This window comes from Esox lucius, chromosome 22, assembly GCF_011004845.1.
Source record: "Esox lucius isolate fEsoLuc1 chromosome 22, fEsoLuc1.pri, whole genome shotgun sequence".
Classification (NCBI taxonomy): Eukaryota; Metazoa; Chordata; class Actinopteri; order Esociformes; family Esocidae; genus Esox; species Esox lucius.
Genome location: NC_047590.1, coordinates 3,994,338 through 4,010,401, shown reverse-complemented (window position 1 = coordinate 4,010,401; position 16,064 = coordinate 3,994,338). Strand labels below are relative to the sequence as shown.

At 42.7% G+C, this 16,064-nt stretch overlaps 2 protein-coding genes across 2 annotated transcripts; both read left to right on the top strand.

Moving 5' to 3' along the window:
- Positions 1-371: 371 nt before the first annotated feature.
- Positions 372-4,186, top strand: LOC105019994 (kelch-like protein 41b). The gene is made up of 6 exons (XM_010886606.4): positions 372-1,741; positions 1,929-2,086; positions 2,220-2,327; positions 2,595-2,780; positions 3,166-3,312; positions 3,834-4,186. The coding sequence occupies exons 1-6, from the start codon at positions 626-628 to the stop codon at positions 3,943-3,945; spliced, it is 1,827 nt and encodes a 608-aa protein (XP_010884908.2). The 5' UTR covers positions 372-625; the 3' UTR covers positions 3,946-4,186.
- Positions 4,187-8,354: 4,168 nt separating this feature from the next.
- LOC105019993 (2-oxoglutarate receptor 1) lies at positions 8,355-11,363 on the top strand. Its single transcript, XM_010886605.3, has 2 exons — positions 8,355-8,448; positions 9,420-11,363. The coding sequence occupies exon 2, from the start codon at positions 9,427-9,429 to the stop codon at positions 10,507-10,509; it is 1,083 nt and encodes a 360-aa protein (XP_010884907.1). The 5' UTR covers positions 8,355-8,448; positions 9,420-9,426; the 3' UTR covers positions 10,510-11,363.
- The last annotated feature ends 4,701 nt before the right edge of the window (positions 11,364-16,064 follow it).

The window sequence follows — 16,064 nt, the reverse complement described above, 5'->3', positions numbered from 1 at the left end:
CTGTTGTAGGCACAGCTGCTGCTCTGCGCTTCTCGACTGTTCTTACTAAAAAGCCTCTTCGGTTTTTTGGCCTCATTTCAAATCAACCTGACGTTGTAATATATGTACAAAGCGATTTTAAACTGTATACAGTGGCGACTTTGGGACTTTTTGTTGAATTGTTGAATTGAGAGGTATCACACTTTGGAAGTTAATAAATGAAAGTAACATGTAATCCTTTAAAGCCGTTAAGATACAGAATGGATGTGCTCTAAGCTCCTCCCCCCCATCCTAGGAAAAACTGAACCTGGAAATTTGACATCATTACCATTTGGCCACAACTAAACACCGTGTTGGCTGAATCATTCTGCTCGGCTAGACCCCCGAACACCGCAGTTGCTACTTTCAGTCTGTGACAGCTGCCTGAGTCGGACTCCACATTCAGAATTGGCCGATGCCGGATTCTTACCGACTGAGGCAGGCGTGTGTCTATATTTAGAGGGGACAGGATTAAATTGCAGCAGGCAAGCGGGGGCTTCAGACTGGGAACTTTTCTTTGCTCTGCCTTTTCTTCCCTGGACTGGGTGCCAAAAGGACCTGTGGCCACCATTTCGTACCGTCCGCAAGCCACTGATTTCTCCACACCATGGACCCTGTAGCCATCAAGGAGGAGCTGCGCCTCTTTCAGAGCACCTTACTCCAGGATGGACTCAAGGAGCTGCTGAACGAGAACAAGTTTGTGGACTGCACTCTGAAAGTGGGAGACCGGAGCTTCCCCTGCCACAAACTCATCATGGCCGCCTGCAGCCCCTACTTCAGGGAGATATTGTTCTCAGAAGACGGCACAGAGGTGAAAGCCACCAAGGAAGTGGTCCTGGACGACGTCAACCCCTCCATTTTGGACATGATCATCACCTATCTGTACTCGGCAGAGATCGACCTCACTGATGACAATGTGCAGGACATATTTGCGGTGGCCAATCGTTTCCAGATTCCTTCGGTCTTCACCGTGTGCGTTAACTATCTTCAGAAAAAGCTGTCTCTGACCAACTGCCTGGCTATCTTCAGGATGGGCCTGGTCCTCAATGTGCCCCGGTTGGCTATATCTGCCCGTGACTACATCGCGGACCGCTTCGAGATCCTCTCCAAAGACGAGGAGTTCCTTCAGCTGGCCCCTCATGAACTTTTTGCCATTATCGGTGGTGACTCGGTCAACGTGGAGAAAGAAGAGGTGGTGTTCGAGGCCCTCATGAACTGGGTCCGCCACGACAAGGAAAAACGTGCGAAGGTACTAAGCGACGCCTTTGAGTGCATCCGCTTCCGCCTGATGCCGGAGAAATACTTCAGCGAAAAGGTCGCAGCGGACGAGATTATCAAGGCTGACCCGGAGCTCATGAAGAAAGTCCAGGCGGTCAAAGACGCCTTCCAGGGAAAGCTCCCGGAGAAGACGAAGAAGGAAGCCGGTGAAGTAGGGGAGGATGGCAAAGGTGACGAGGCCGAAGAGGAGGACCTTTTCCCCGGTTTCCTGAATGACAACCGTCGCCACGGCATGTACACCCGCGAGCTGATCCTCATGATCAACGACACGGCGGCGGTGGCGTACGACGTCAACGAGAACGAGTGTTTCCTGACAGCCTTGTCGGAACAGATCCCCCGGAATCACGTCAGCCTGACGTCACAGAAGAACGAGCTTTACATTGTCGGAGGACTGTTTGTGGACGAGGAGGACAAGGACGCCCCCCTACAGTGCTACTTCTATCAGGTAACCCACACTGTGTTGGTTCTTTTCATGCTTTTACATTTCATCCCATAACACGTGTGCGCGTATATTAACTCATTAGCAGAACAGATGTGTTTGTTTGACGTGTCGCAAGAACCAAACCCTGCCTTTACTCGTGATATCAGTTTGGAATGGAGGCATTTTCACATTCAACTGTCTTTCATTTTAGTTGGACACTCTTGCAGCTGACTGGGTAGCCCTCCCCCCTATGCCCTCCCCCAGAGCTCTCTTCAGCATGGGGGAGAGTGAACACCTGCTTTTCGTCATTGCCGGAAAAGACCTGCAGAGCAACGATTCCCTGGACTCCGTGATGTGCTACGATGTCCAGTGAGTGAAAGGTCTTGGGTTCAGTCGCTGCATTAGACACACGTGTGGGATTTCACAGCGTGTCCCTCAGCTGTAGAGGTGAGTGGGGTTTTGACACTTCTTGCCTGCCATTCCTTCTCTCCCTCCCCCCCAGGAAGATGAAGTGGAGTGAGACCAAAAAGCTTCCCCTGAAGATCCACGGCCATTCCGTGGTCTCTCATAAAGGCCTGGTGTACTGCCTTGGAGGAAAGACAGATGACAAGTAAGTGTCTTCACATTGGCTTGTGCGAGCCGCAGCTGTTTGTGATCCGTCATTCTAAACACCAAGCACGCTTGATGTGTTGTGGAAGCCACTGTTTTCACTGTGCTTTGACGCTGTCACTCAAAGTTCTCAGTACTGGAAAATAATGTGTTCTCTGGGTCGTGTACGAGAATCTGCTCAATACCCTTTTATTGGATTTATTGTATCTGAAGGCTGCCATCTTTCACCGGGGGTCTGACCCAACCTGTGTCTGATTATCCCGCACAGCAAAGCCCTGAACAAGATGTTTGTGTACAACCACAAGCAGTCAGAGTGGAGGGAGCTGGCTGCCATGAAGACGGCCAGGGCCATGTTTGGAGCCACCGTTCACAATGGGAAGATTGTGGTGGTGGGTGGAGTCAACGAGGAAGGCCTCACTGCTGCGTCTGAAGTCTACAACTTTGGAACAAACAAGTGCGTAGCGTTCCGTTTCTGAAGAATACACTTGATGAGTAGTTGCCCCGTTTCAAAATGATTCACTATAACGTCACGTGTACATTCAGGCCAATTGTGATGTTTTATTTTCCCCACTCATGTGCCTCTAGACCAATCACATTGGATCTTTTCATGCTAATTCTTTCTCAGAGCTGATCTGATTGGTCGTAACACCAATTAGTGAAGACAAAACTAAATTACACAGACTGCTATTTGCTGTCAACTTGCTTAGTTTTTGTTGGTCAGGAAAAGCCCCTGGCCATGAGTGTAATGAATTACCTTGACAATATTTCTATCTAATGCCCCTCAGTCCTTGCTTCATCTTTCTTTCCTCCCCTGCTTTTTTCTCTTCTTTCCTTCCCAGATGGGAAGAGTTTACTGACTTCCCCCAGGAGAGAAGCTCAGTAAACCTCCTGAGCAGTGGTGGGAGTCTGTTTGCTGTGGGAGGCTTTACCATCATCCAGAATGACAACAAGGAGATGGTACCGGCCGAGGTCACTGATATCTGGCAGTAAGTCCACACCCTCAAATGTGCTTGTGTGGCCGACCACAGTCTGAACGCGTGGCTTCTTCATGTAACAAGACGGTTGAGCTAAATTCAGTTCTGGTCACTGGAGGGTGGAAGCACTTTTTCATCCTCTCCTTCTTACCAGGGACTTATTCAGACCCCTGGGATACCAGGTGAGTGCAGTTAATGAGCAAGTAGAAACAAAAACTTGAAATGTGTAGGACCTTCAGGAGCAGAGTTGAGTAATCCTGGTCCAGGCATCTCTGAGCACTCACACAAGCTCCTACTGAAGGGCTTGTTTGTTCACAGTTCAGTGTGTTGCCTTTTTCTCCCTTTGCGGAAAACAAATACGAGCCAGTCAGTCTTAGTTCATTTGTAATCATTTGTTACCTGAATGTGTTTTAGCCAAAAACTAAGGGAAGGCTACAGCTGGAGTGTAAGATGTGGTCAGGTGGTGGCCTACAAGACAAATGGCCTGTTCTGTTCCTCATTACTGCGTCATTTTCTTTGTGTGTGTGTGTTAGGTTTGAGGAGGACAAGAAGGAATGGGGTGGGATGTTGAGAGAGATGCGTTATGCTGCCGGGGCCTCCTGCGCATCCATGCGCCTCAACGTTGCCAAGATGCCCAAACTCTGAGGCTCCACCCGAGGCTCCGCCCGAGGCTCCGCCCGAGGCTCCGCCCGAGGCCCCCTCGTGATCTCTGGCGGTCGCTAACGCCGACCTCCCCAGGTTGTCTTTTTACCTCAGCAGTACCGACGGCGCACTGTGGCATGCCATCTCAAATTCGGACTCCTGCCGGTTGATCGTGTCCTGAGCATCTGCTTTGCTTCAGTGAAAACTGCATTGTTATAGTTTATAAACCCAAACGATTGTACTATTTAGCTGTCCTTTTCTTTTTCTTTTTTTTTTTTTTGTAAAATAAAAATGTGTTGAATAACTGTTTTGGTTGTTTTCAATGTAGAGTTACAGCAGTCGTGTGGCTTTTTCAGTGTTCATTTTGTCAGTTCTTCCGTCTGTTTTGTCGCTGTCCATTTTTAAGTCTACTATAGCTCTGGACAACAAGACTAGTGTAGTTAACTATACTAGTAGTCTATCTGAATGTGCACATGAAGAGTTTTTAGTCACATTTTGGTCATTGTATCTTCACAACATTACAAGTCACAATATGTTTCTGCGATTGGCTTAACATAAAATATCCTTTTACATACATAATTCACTTTGAACTGTGACATCATTACAGAATACTTCACAGAATCACTAATGATTTCTAGGTTCATTAATGGATGTCCGTACCCAACTTAGGTCAGACAACATAAACATGCATGTAGACACTCATTTGACCTGTTGAACCACGGTGAGGAGGAAGTACTGTACTCCCTGGGGATATCAACGATTCTTAATGGTCAAATTTGGCTGTAATGTTATTCTGAGGCCTTCGTGCGTGTCATTGCTCAATGCGCACTGTGACCAGCTTGTTTTCCCATAATGGATGTCAGACATTACTGTTCAAGGTCTGTGTTGGTGTCAGACATTACTTTTCGAATTTGTAGGTACAGCAACACAGAAATGCGTAGGATGAATGGATGCATGACTTTCAGGGTAGTGGATAAGAGTATATAAGACCACATTTCGCCAGTTATATTGGAATGGGAAAAGCTTAAGTAGTGATGGACAACAGAAACTTTGTGAAATCCCTTGAGGCTTGGGATACTGTTTATGACTCTATGATTTCTCAAGACAGTGCACTGCACAGTAGTGACCTCTGCTGGTCTGAAAAATATAATGTATAATATTTACAGTATATTCATGTCTTTTATCCAAAATTGTGGTTAAAAGTTGAGAAGGAGAAAAATAAATTAAAGAGAAATTACAGTATGTGGTGATTAGAATATCAATGACCAGGAGTAAATGTGTATGTGATAATGACCATACATTTACAGGGAGTTCTAGTACCCAGACCCAGTGTGTGGGAACACTGGGCCATGTAGAGGTCATGTAGGGGTCATTTAGGGTTCATGTAGGTGGGGGATCGGTTATAAACAGCAGCTACATGATGTTTGTGAAATCTGTTTGTGAAATCTTTCAGGTTTTACTGTACTCATGGGGACATTTTGGGACCGGTTATAAACAGCAGCTACATGATGTTTGTGAAATCTTTCAGGTTTTACTATACTCATGGGGACATTTTGGGACCTTTTTCCGGTCCCCATTAGTCAAAAGTCAATTTCCGGCTGAGGGTTTAGGTTTAGGGTCGAACTTACAGTTAATTTTAGAGTTCGAATTTTCTTTAAGGTCCAGGCCTTGTTGGTTAAGTTTAGGGTTAAGGTTAGGCATTACATCTAGGTAAAGTTTAGGCATAAATGTTACTTTATTGAGGTTAAGGTTAGGGTTAGGTTTAGATTAGGGTAATAGTCTACCCTAATCTAGTTTACTTGCAGTACGAAGTATCTCTCTGGCCACCGCCAATGACAGATATCTTCTCAACATCTGTGAGGTGGATTATTTTGGCTACATTACACTCAAATTCTGAAATATGTTTAGAGCAAAATATTTTCTGCAATACATTGGTGCCAGGTTTAATGTATTTAATGTATTCCCTCAAACATCAACCTTGCCATCGCTGAAGACTTGATATTATAATCTTGTCAAACTCAGACATTCTTGCCTGATTCAGCCTATCATGCCCATGCTCACCATGGTAACCACAGTGGAGCAGAACAGCAGGACCCGGTGCTTGGAATTTGCCAGCAGCAACCCAGTCGAACTGCTGTGGTGGTACAGCTGGTCTCTGACTACACTGGGTTTCCTGCTGCCCCCAGTGGTGGTGGTGTGATACACCTGTATCAGGAGGGAACTAGCCACAACCCTGGCAAGATACGTGCACACCGCCTCACAGTGCTGGTCCTGAAGGTGTTTGTGGCGCAAGTAGTCTGGTAATTGTGTATATATCTGTTTGAATTAAACCAACAATGATGGAATGAAGGGTGTTGTGATCTTCTGATACATTGTTATGTGGGTATGAATGCATTTTTAAGCAATGCTCTGAAATTACTTTAGGGGGATAAACAAGAAAATTACACAGTTGGATCACAGCCAAAACGTGTATTTCAGAGGTGAAACATAAACATCCTTCTCCAGTGTTTGCACATTGAATAGCTTGCTTAAGTATTACTTTCCTATTCAAGTTCGAAAAAACGGCACATCTATAATTTTGTTTTGTTACCACTTAGATCTTTTAATTAAACTCCCTTGCCCTAATCTTAACCCTAAACCTAACGCTTACCCTAATCTAACCCTATATCCCTAACCTCAACCTCAATAAAGTAACATTTATGCCTAAACTTTACCTAGATGTAATGCCTAACCTTAACCCTAAACTTAACCAACAAGGCCTGGACCTTAAAGAAAATTCGAACTCTAAAATTAACTGTAAGTTCAACCCTTAACCTAAACCCTCAGCCGGAAATTGACTTTTGACTAATGGGGACCGGAAAAAGGTCCCCATGAGTCCAATTATTTCAGGTTTTACTATACTTATGGGGATATTTGGTCCTCATGAGTATAGAAAGACCTAAAACACACACACACACACGTTCATACATAACATAAACACTGATGATGCACACAAACACACAAATTTCACAAACATCATGTAGCTGCTGTTTATAACCGATCCCCCACCTACATGAACCCTAAATGACCTCCACATGACCCCTACATGACCTCTACATGGCCTAGTGTTCCGGCACACTGGGTCTGGGTACTAGAACTCCCTGTAAATGTATGGTCATTATCACATACACATTTACTCCTGGTCATTGATATTCTAATCACCAGGTACTGTAATTTCTCCTTCTTTTATTCTTCTTCTCAACTTTTAACCACAATTTTGGAAAAGGGTAAGCAAGCATTGCACATTTGGTTGACACCTCCCACTGAGGAAAGGACATTGAAGTGAAGTTGAAAAGACATTTAAAAACTACAATTATACCCAAAAGTATTGTTGTCTATAGTGGTTTTGATTTCTGACTATCCATTTGATCACATGCCAAATGGTCCGGTTTTACTAGTTTCCCTTGGTATTTTAACAACGGCACAATACTTGGCACAAATTATTAAAGTTATGACATTCACCTGTCCGATTAGGCCCATCTACAGTACTTTAAATAAAATACAGTACGTCATATTTCGAATGCGTCAATAACTTACTGGCAACAGAGGATGTTTACAGGGATCGTTTTCTTCATTTTGACTCAGTCATTTGATGTAATGAGAAAAGAATTTGGCCACGCTGTTGTTAAATGCGGGTTAAGGTGTCCTTGTCTAGATGTTTAACAACAATTCAATATTTTATCACATTTTGAATCAGTCCACACCAGTTCACTAAAGACGACAATGCTTAAACTTTAGTCCATAGAAAGACAGAGATTTGGAATACACAGTGAAGGTGCACAGTGTAGAACAGTGTAACTGAAAACTGCAGCTACGTATTTGGTCAAAATGTTTGACCAAAATCAGTTTTTACCATGAACATATTTTCACATAGGCAGCCGATTCAGATTTTGAAACAATCAGATCACCTCTGAAAACAACCCAGACAATTCCTGTAAACATTTATGACACAAATCCCCTTCAAGTCCGGAAAGTTAAATAGGCATTTTTCGCGTATCGTATTAAAATCATCCGAAAGTATTTGAAATGTATTTGAAGTTCAACAAAGGCCCTTAGAGTTCATTTTAGTACAATGTTTACATGATTAAAATACACCTATGTTGATAATGTGGCATACGTGAAATTAATCCAGTTCAAATAATGTTTAATTGGAACAAAACTATTGTTCATGCAACCTAATCAAATAATCAGTAACTGTGTTCTCAAACATCCATTAAAGAGTATTCAGAAATAAAAGTTTCAATACACTACTACAGGATGTTGAACAATTTAAACTGGTAAGGTGGCACCCAGCAGAGGCACAATGAGTCACATACAGCTGTAATCTCATTGTCGGGGCAGAACATTCAGCTGTAGGAGGCGGTGAACTTGGTGACATGAAGTGGTTGTTGCTTAAGGGAAAGTAGGATGAGAAGTCATTTCAGAGAAACATAGATGTGGGAATGCACTGTCTGTGACAGACTGACGGTAAGTTGCAGCAACACTAACAGCTTCTCTGGGTTCATGTGTAATATATAATTAGATTTTAAGGATGTTTTTTATGATAATTGTTTTTCTAATCTTAGTGTATGTTAGTATGGCCCATGCTAGGTGGTTAGTATTTTCTTAAAGGATGCGTAGTATAAGTTAGGAAGGAGATGAGACTGTGTTGTGTGTTTTTCTTCATATTAACTGCTAGACAGAATTGATAGGTTTTTCATTAAGGGTCATTTTGGCACGGGTTTTGGGTTGTTTGGGAATGGGACATGGGTTTTCTGCATATAGGGTGTGGGTTGTTCGGGTATGGGGAATAATTTGTTTGGGAATGGGGTGTGGGTTGTTTGGGTATGAGTTGTTTAGGTATCGGGAGTGGATGGTTTGCGTATGGTGTATGGGTCATTTGGGTATGGTGTATGGGTCATTTGCATATGGTGTATGGGTCATTTGGGTATGGTGTATGGGTCATTTGCATATGGTGTATGGGTCATTTGGGTATGGTGTATGGGTCATTTGGGTATATTTACCTATAAGTAAAAGTGAATGATGAACAGTAACAGTAACAGTAATAGCATGTGTGAAGTGTGTGTGTGAATGTGCAGTGCCTATAGATTCCACTGTATACATACCTATGTAATTATATAATTCTGTTTTTATGTGTAAATATAAAAATAAAAAATCTTTATGATTATTATATTATTATGTTCTAAATTTTTATTCACTTTTGACATTTATTTATGTGATATATAATTACAGAACTCTGTGTATATGTGTATATATACTTATATGTTACACCAAATGGTGTAACGTAACACTATATAATGGTATAATTTACACTACACAATGATATAATTTACACTACACAATGATATAATTCACACTACATAATGGTATAATTCACACTACATACAGGTATAATTCACACTACATAACAGTATAATTCTTTCTCACCCTCTGTTTAGGTATCTTATGACCTGCATCGCCACTCACAGCACAGTCATGTCCAGCATAATTTCCTACGGGAATGAATCCTCCCAAAACTGCACCAATGTGGCACTCCTGACAAAACATTACTACCTGCCCGTCATATATAGTGTAATTTGCCTAGTGGGAATCCTGGGTAACATCGTGGCCATCACCATCTACCTGGCTAAACTGCGACCATGGAAGTCCAGCGAAGTCATTATGGTCAACCTGGCTTTAACCGATCTGTTGTATGTTCTGAGTCTGCCTTTTCTTGTCTATTACTACGCCAACAGTGACTCCTGGACCCTGGGTAACTTCATGTGCCGCTTTGTACGTTTTGGTTTCCACTTAAACCTGTATGGTAGTATACTGTTCCTCACCTGTTTGGCAGTGTTTCGATATGTCGTGGTGATGCATCCGCTCAGGGCGCCAGAGGTACAGCGAAAGAGGTGGGGTTTTGTGGCATGCGCGGCCGTTTGGGCGATCGCAGTGGTGGAGATCTGGCCCTTACTCACCATATTGAACTTGGTGGAGAAGAACAACACGACCCAATGTTTGGACTTTGCCAGCAGCGACCCAGTCGAACTGCTGTGGTGGTACAGCTGGCTGCTGACCGTGGTGAACTTCCTGCTGCCCCTAGTGGTGGTGGTGGTGTGTTACGTCTGTATCAGGAGGAAACTAGCCACGGGGCCCCACAACCCCGGCAAGATACGCGCACGCCGCCTCACCGTGCTGGTCCTGGTGGTGTTCGTGGCATGCTTCCTGCCCTACCACGTCCTGAGGGCTCTAAGAATAGCTGTCCGGATGAATCCACATTCACCGTGCATGTTGGAGAACTGGGTCCATGCCGTGTACATCATGTCCAGGCCCATGACGGGGCTCAACACCTTCTTCAACCTGGCATTGTACACCATGGGAGGAGAAAAGTTCCAGCAGGCTGCCCTCTGTGTGTTCCCCGGTGGCCATTGTTGGGCCAGGGCCGGGACACATTCCAACCGCACCTCGACTGCCATCCGTGGATCCAACACAACTTCCATCGAAGAGATAGCAACCACTGAAACGGACACCAATCAACGTGAAATATAATATTTATTTAATATTATTCTGCCGGCTCTTTATTCCGTCACCTTGGATTTGAAGTAATACAATGACAAACGGGTATAGAATGCAGATGAGTCCCCAGATGAATGTCATGAACAGTAGAGTCATGTTATGTACTTGGTCGCATGTCCTTTGCATGCACTGATGGTCTGACGTCTGTGCAACCAGTTGAAGGCACCAGTCGCCGTCCATCTTCCCCAGTGATTTTCTGTACTGAAGCCATTTTCAGCTCTTGGTCGTATCAGGCACCGGCTGACAAATCAATGCCTACCTCCTGGTGAATGTTCCTGACTGTCAAACAGTTTTTTTTCTTCATAATGGTGAGCATTCTTTGGTCATTCACTACAGAGGTGTTCCTTGATCTACTGGGTCAGTTGCCATTTCAACCAGACAGCTGATTTTGGCCTTTGATCAATTAAGTAACACAAATCGGCCTCATTATGGCCAGCGTGACTTGCACTGATACTTTGGTCCTCAGGTCCAGACACCAGCAACATACTTCAAATGCAAATGTAATGAATGAAGACTGGCTACTGACAGATCTCTTGAGTGTGTAGTAATGCTGCCAGCTCTCTTAAAAACAGGTTTTCCATACACCCTGAAACAGAGGGACTACAGTATATACAAAACATGCTGTCATTTTTCAATGGTATATTAGATGGAAATATACTTAAAGCAGACACCACATTGTCTTTTTGTAATGTCAATGTGCTGGAATAGACAAGACATTTGCCACTGTACAAATACCTTTGAAATGTTGTTTTGTGTTCATAGTACGTACTTTTAAAGTGTTTTTTTATTCCTGTAAATCCTAACCTTTTCCACAGATTGTATTACAGTTTACACCAATATGAGGTTTGCAAAATTGCCATGATTTATAGAAAATAAATGCAGAATGAAAACCTCAAAATGTCGCAATGAGCTTTCTGTTTTCAAGCACTCCCCTGAAATAACAGAGAAACATGATATGCTTGGCTTTTTGCCAGAAACAACAAATGTTTAGACGTGCTGTAAATTCCCAGTGTTTGCACAGGCAGGTATTTGTTTAAAGTATTTAAAGCCTGATTAACACTGTGTATTACAATGGAAGGGATTGCCTGGGAATGAAGAAGTAGTAATATTTCCGACTTTTACTAGCAGGTCTTTTACATCAATTTGCATGGCATGCGGAAACCACTGAACAGCCTCCCAACAAAGAAACAGTTCAAACAATATAAATTACATAATCATGTTTTTTCTCTTCAGGCTGTTACGTATACAATGCATTTTTCTTTCAATTCAACTTATTAAATACCTAAAGACCATAAGAAATATTTTGCTTTAGTCAGCGTACACTCATTTAAGGTTCTACCTTTGTACACGTATGTACATCGATTTCAGGCTGCACTGTTGAGTCTCACTTATAAAAGTGGAATTGACCACTTTACACCTGTCAGGGTTGTAGAAGGCAGGACACATGCACAAATAAACGGCTCTTTAATCAAAAGACTGACTTACACTCAATGCTTTGCTCCCAGGAACGTAAATGCAGAGACAGATTGGTGACATTAAACAATGACTGACCAGAAACACTGGGGCAGGTGGAACTTACATAGAGACTTAACAAGGGGATAACGACACACAGGAAAATGCCATATACCAACAAGACTAAACTGAACAATGAAACAGAAAAACTAGAACAGAACATAGAAATGTGACAACTGGCATGGCACAGTTCGTGGCCGGCCGTCACACTACCATTCTGTGCGGCAGACCAGTCAGTATTTCAGAGTAAAATACTGGTTTCACTGATCAGACCCACGTTTGATTAACTAAGCAAACAGCAAACAGTCTTAAGGAAACTGAACAAGTATGAGATACCACAAACTCCCTGATACTATCTTATCCATCTTTCACTCCCACGTCTACCCATAATTGGCTTAAAATGTTGTATTGCCTCTGTCTGTCCGTGAAGCGAGCCTGTTTTCCTGTTACCAGTGATACCAATCTGATGGGTTGCCAGAAATACTTTCAACTTTCTAGCAGCATCTCAGAACTGTAAAGCACACTCGCCTGTATACACAACCATGGCTAGGCTGGCTGTTCCTCCCTCACTAGATTCTCAATTAACAGGGATCCAAAAATCCACAATTTAGATGTGAGGCACAAAAATAGAATAGAAGGACACCCCTTAGAGTTTATGATGAAATAACAGTTTGCCAGGCATATAGAAAGAAAATCTATAGCACAGCACCCAAAGGATCTAGGGAAGAGCTGCAAGAGAAAGAGAGAAGTGCATAATGTGCTGTAATGTGTTATATGAAAGCTAGAAATAAATAGTAAGCTTGAGAAGTTGGTCATTTCAGCTGTCATACTAGAGAAGGTTGGAGATTGGGGTGGGTATTGGCAAGTACCTTGCCATACGATATGTATCACGATACACATGTTACAAGTCAATACTTCACGATATCATAACTGAATCACTAATCTTACTAAAGAAAACCTCAAATAATATTAGGCTATATACTTGAAAGGACAATCTTTGGCAAATCCCCATGGGCAACCCCTAATAAAAAAAAGAACCACACAATTTGAAATGACTTATAACTTCTAAATGTAACCCTTTAGACCCCAATAGAATTCTAGAATGCTGCTGTTGATTAAAACAAATTCTCAAAATCGATTTTCTCAAACAAACAGACATAGCACAATAACCAAAACCAAAATACAATTACAAGTTAACCTTGTTTTAAAGAACACGTATTGTTTAATTTGACAACATATTAATATTACTTGGAATAATATAATTAGTTTTCTCCCATTAACAATAAATAGAAAGAACGAATGTCTACATTTGCATAAAACGATATATTGCGACGAGATTAAACCAGCAGTCAATTTAGGTCCGTACAGCTAATATGATCATAATAAAGTAAGCACAAGGCAAATCTCAAGACATATGAGTTTTTATAAATGATAAGGGGAAGTATGTGTTGTATATATTTTGGCAGATGCAGGACATCATCGCGATCAAGTGACAACGTCGTCAGCGAAGCACATTACTGCTTCTAACTAGTGAAAGAGCTTGTTACTGCACAAGCAAAACATTTGCCGGCAGACAACTTTATTTTGGTCTGACAGGCGAAACAAACCGGACAATTAGTTGTCTAGTTAGCAATGGCATTTTCCACATTTGAAAAAATCGGAAGAAACGCTAGAAAACAAAAAAAAGTTTGTAAAGCAGGAATGAGAAGTTAACTATTTCACTGGTGATTTGGAGACTCAATAAGGTATGAATTAAGAATGTCCTGTTAGGACACCTCTGGCCATAGAGTGGGGTTATTGCACCAGTGGGAGACTGAATGGGCATGATTTAAGATGGACCAAATATTTTCTATGTATCTTGCGCATTCCATGACAGGCATAGATGACATAAATCAGCTTGACAATGTTTTTTGGGGTCATTTATAAACTAATTTAATTCAGGTGGTTCTCCAGTGTTGTTTTGTACTGCTATTTTACATGAATGTCTATGGCGAGTGTCGTTTGTTTTCCCCTAAAAAAGGGTCAGGAACGTGTTGCGAGCCAAAGTTCCCCGATGTGCCGGTCTGAAGTATCCGCACAGATTTGATTCTGACATGTTGTTGCTTAGTAACGCTAGTAATCGTCAAGCGAGTTTTTGAGAGGAGTGGTCGAGGCTCTGCCTCTGGGGACAAGTTGGCTGTAGCTAGGAGATCACTGTGACTGACAGGTGCGTTCACCTATTGCAGTCAGCGCCTGAGGTAGTGCATTATATTCAACAGAGTAAATGAGTAAACTACAAGCAACATGCACACTCTTTCCACAAACTCATAATTACCTTGCTGGTTATTTCTCTCCCTGTATACCTCTCTATTTATCTGAAGCTTTCTATAACTGTCTTTTGGAAAGTACACATCTTGTTAATATAAGTCAACTGGAATGTAAGTCAACAAGCTTACTGTGTGTTTATCTAAACAGATCTTAGCCCTGATTTTAAAATGATCATAAAAATGTGTAACAGACAAATGTATATTCTTAAAATGCGTTCAATAGAGTGTAAAAGTCTTCTAGACTAGATTACTGCAATGCTCTTCTCTCTGGTTATCCAGACAAATTAATAAATAAACTTAAATTAGTGCTGCACACGGCTGCTAGAATCCTAACTAGAATAAAGAAATGTAAACACATTACTCCTGTCCTGGCATCCTTACACTGGCTGCCTGTTAGGGTTAGGGCTGATTTTAAGGTTTTACTCTTAACCTATAAATCAATACATGGACTTGCTCCTACTTACCTTGCTGAAATGATCCAGCCATACATACCTACACATAACCTACAATCGCAAGATGCAGGCCTTTTAATTGTACCTAGAATTTCTAAACAAACAGCTGGCGGCAGGGCCTTTTCTCATAGAGCTCCACTCCTGTGGAATGATCTGCCAATTAAGGTTAGAAATGCAAACTCAGTGCAAACTTTCAAGTGTCTACTAAAAACTCATCTCTACAGCACGGTTTATAATTAGGTGTAGCCTGGCCCAGGGGCGTGAAGGTGACCAGTAGGCTTGATACTGTCCACCCTTGCTGTCTTGCCAGGTGGGCTCTCGTCGCCACTGGGATGCCCTCCCTCCAATGCCTTTTGGGGGAAGAGTCACTGGCTTGTTGTTGACCCTCTGTTGCGCACTTGTGCAATTGGGCTGTACGCTGCTGGAAATACTCGGCCCTCATTCAGGGGGGTTGCGGTTGGTGGGTGTCCCTTTGAGTGGGTTTGCTGGGTAGGGCCACAGTGTCACCGGACCCCCCGGTCTCAGTTCCAAGGTGTTACGCTGCTATATTATTGTGCTGAGGGATATGAAGAATGCACTTTCTAACTTTTCTCAGTCTCCTCCAGTTTTAAAGTTTAGGAGGAGATGAGGTCCTGGTCCACACCTGCGGAGTACCTGGTTTGGGGGGCCCGTTGCTGTCCCTGTCCTTGTCCACCTGGTCATACTTTTGACCTAGTCTAAAATCAAATAGATTAATTAATTATTCCAATTGGACTCTTAATATCTCACCCGGCACAGCCAGAAGAGGACTGGTCACCCCTCTGAGCCTGGGTCCTCTCTAGGTTTCTTCCTAAAATTCGGCCTTCTTAGGGAGTTTTTCCTAGCCACTGAAATCCAACACTACTGTCATTTGCTCCTTGGGGTTTAAGGCCGGGTGTCTCTGAAAAAGCACTCTGTGACAACTGCTGTTGTAAAAAGGGCTTTATAAATAAATTTGATTGATTGATTGACTGATTGTAAAAGGGCCCTGTATGGTATCAGTATAACTGTCACATTACACATAACGCATCAGAGGAAAAAGCCAGTTCTGTCAACGTTGTGGGCTATCGCCTATTAGTCCATTCGATTAATACGAATTAAAAGCAGATTCAAAAAATAGATGACTTCTTCCAGGGTTTCAGAGATGTGCTCTCACTTCACTGCTTCTGAATGTCTGTCCTCTGCAACTCATCACACTGACAAACCAGTGACAATTGAATAAAGGGGGGAAAACTTTCTG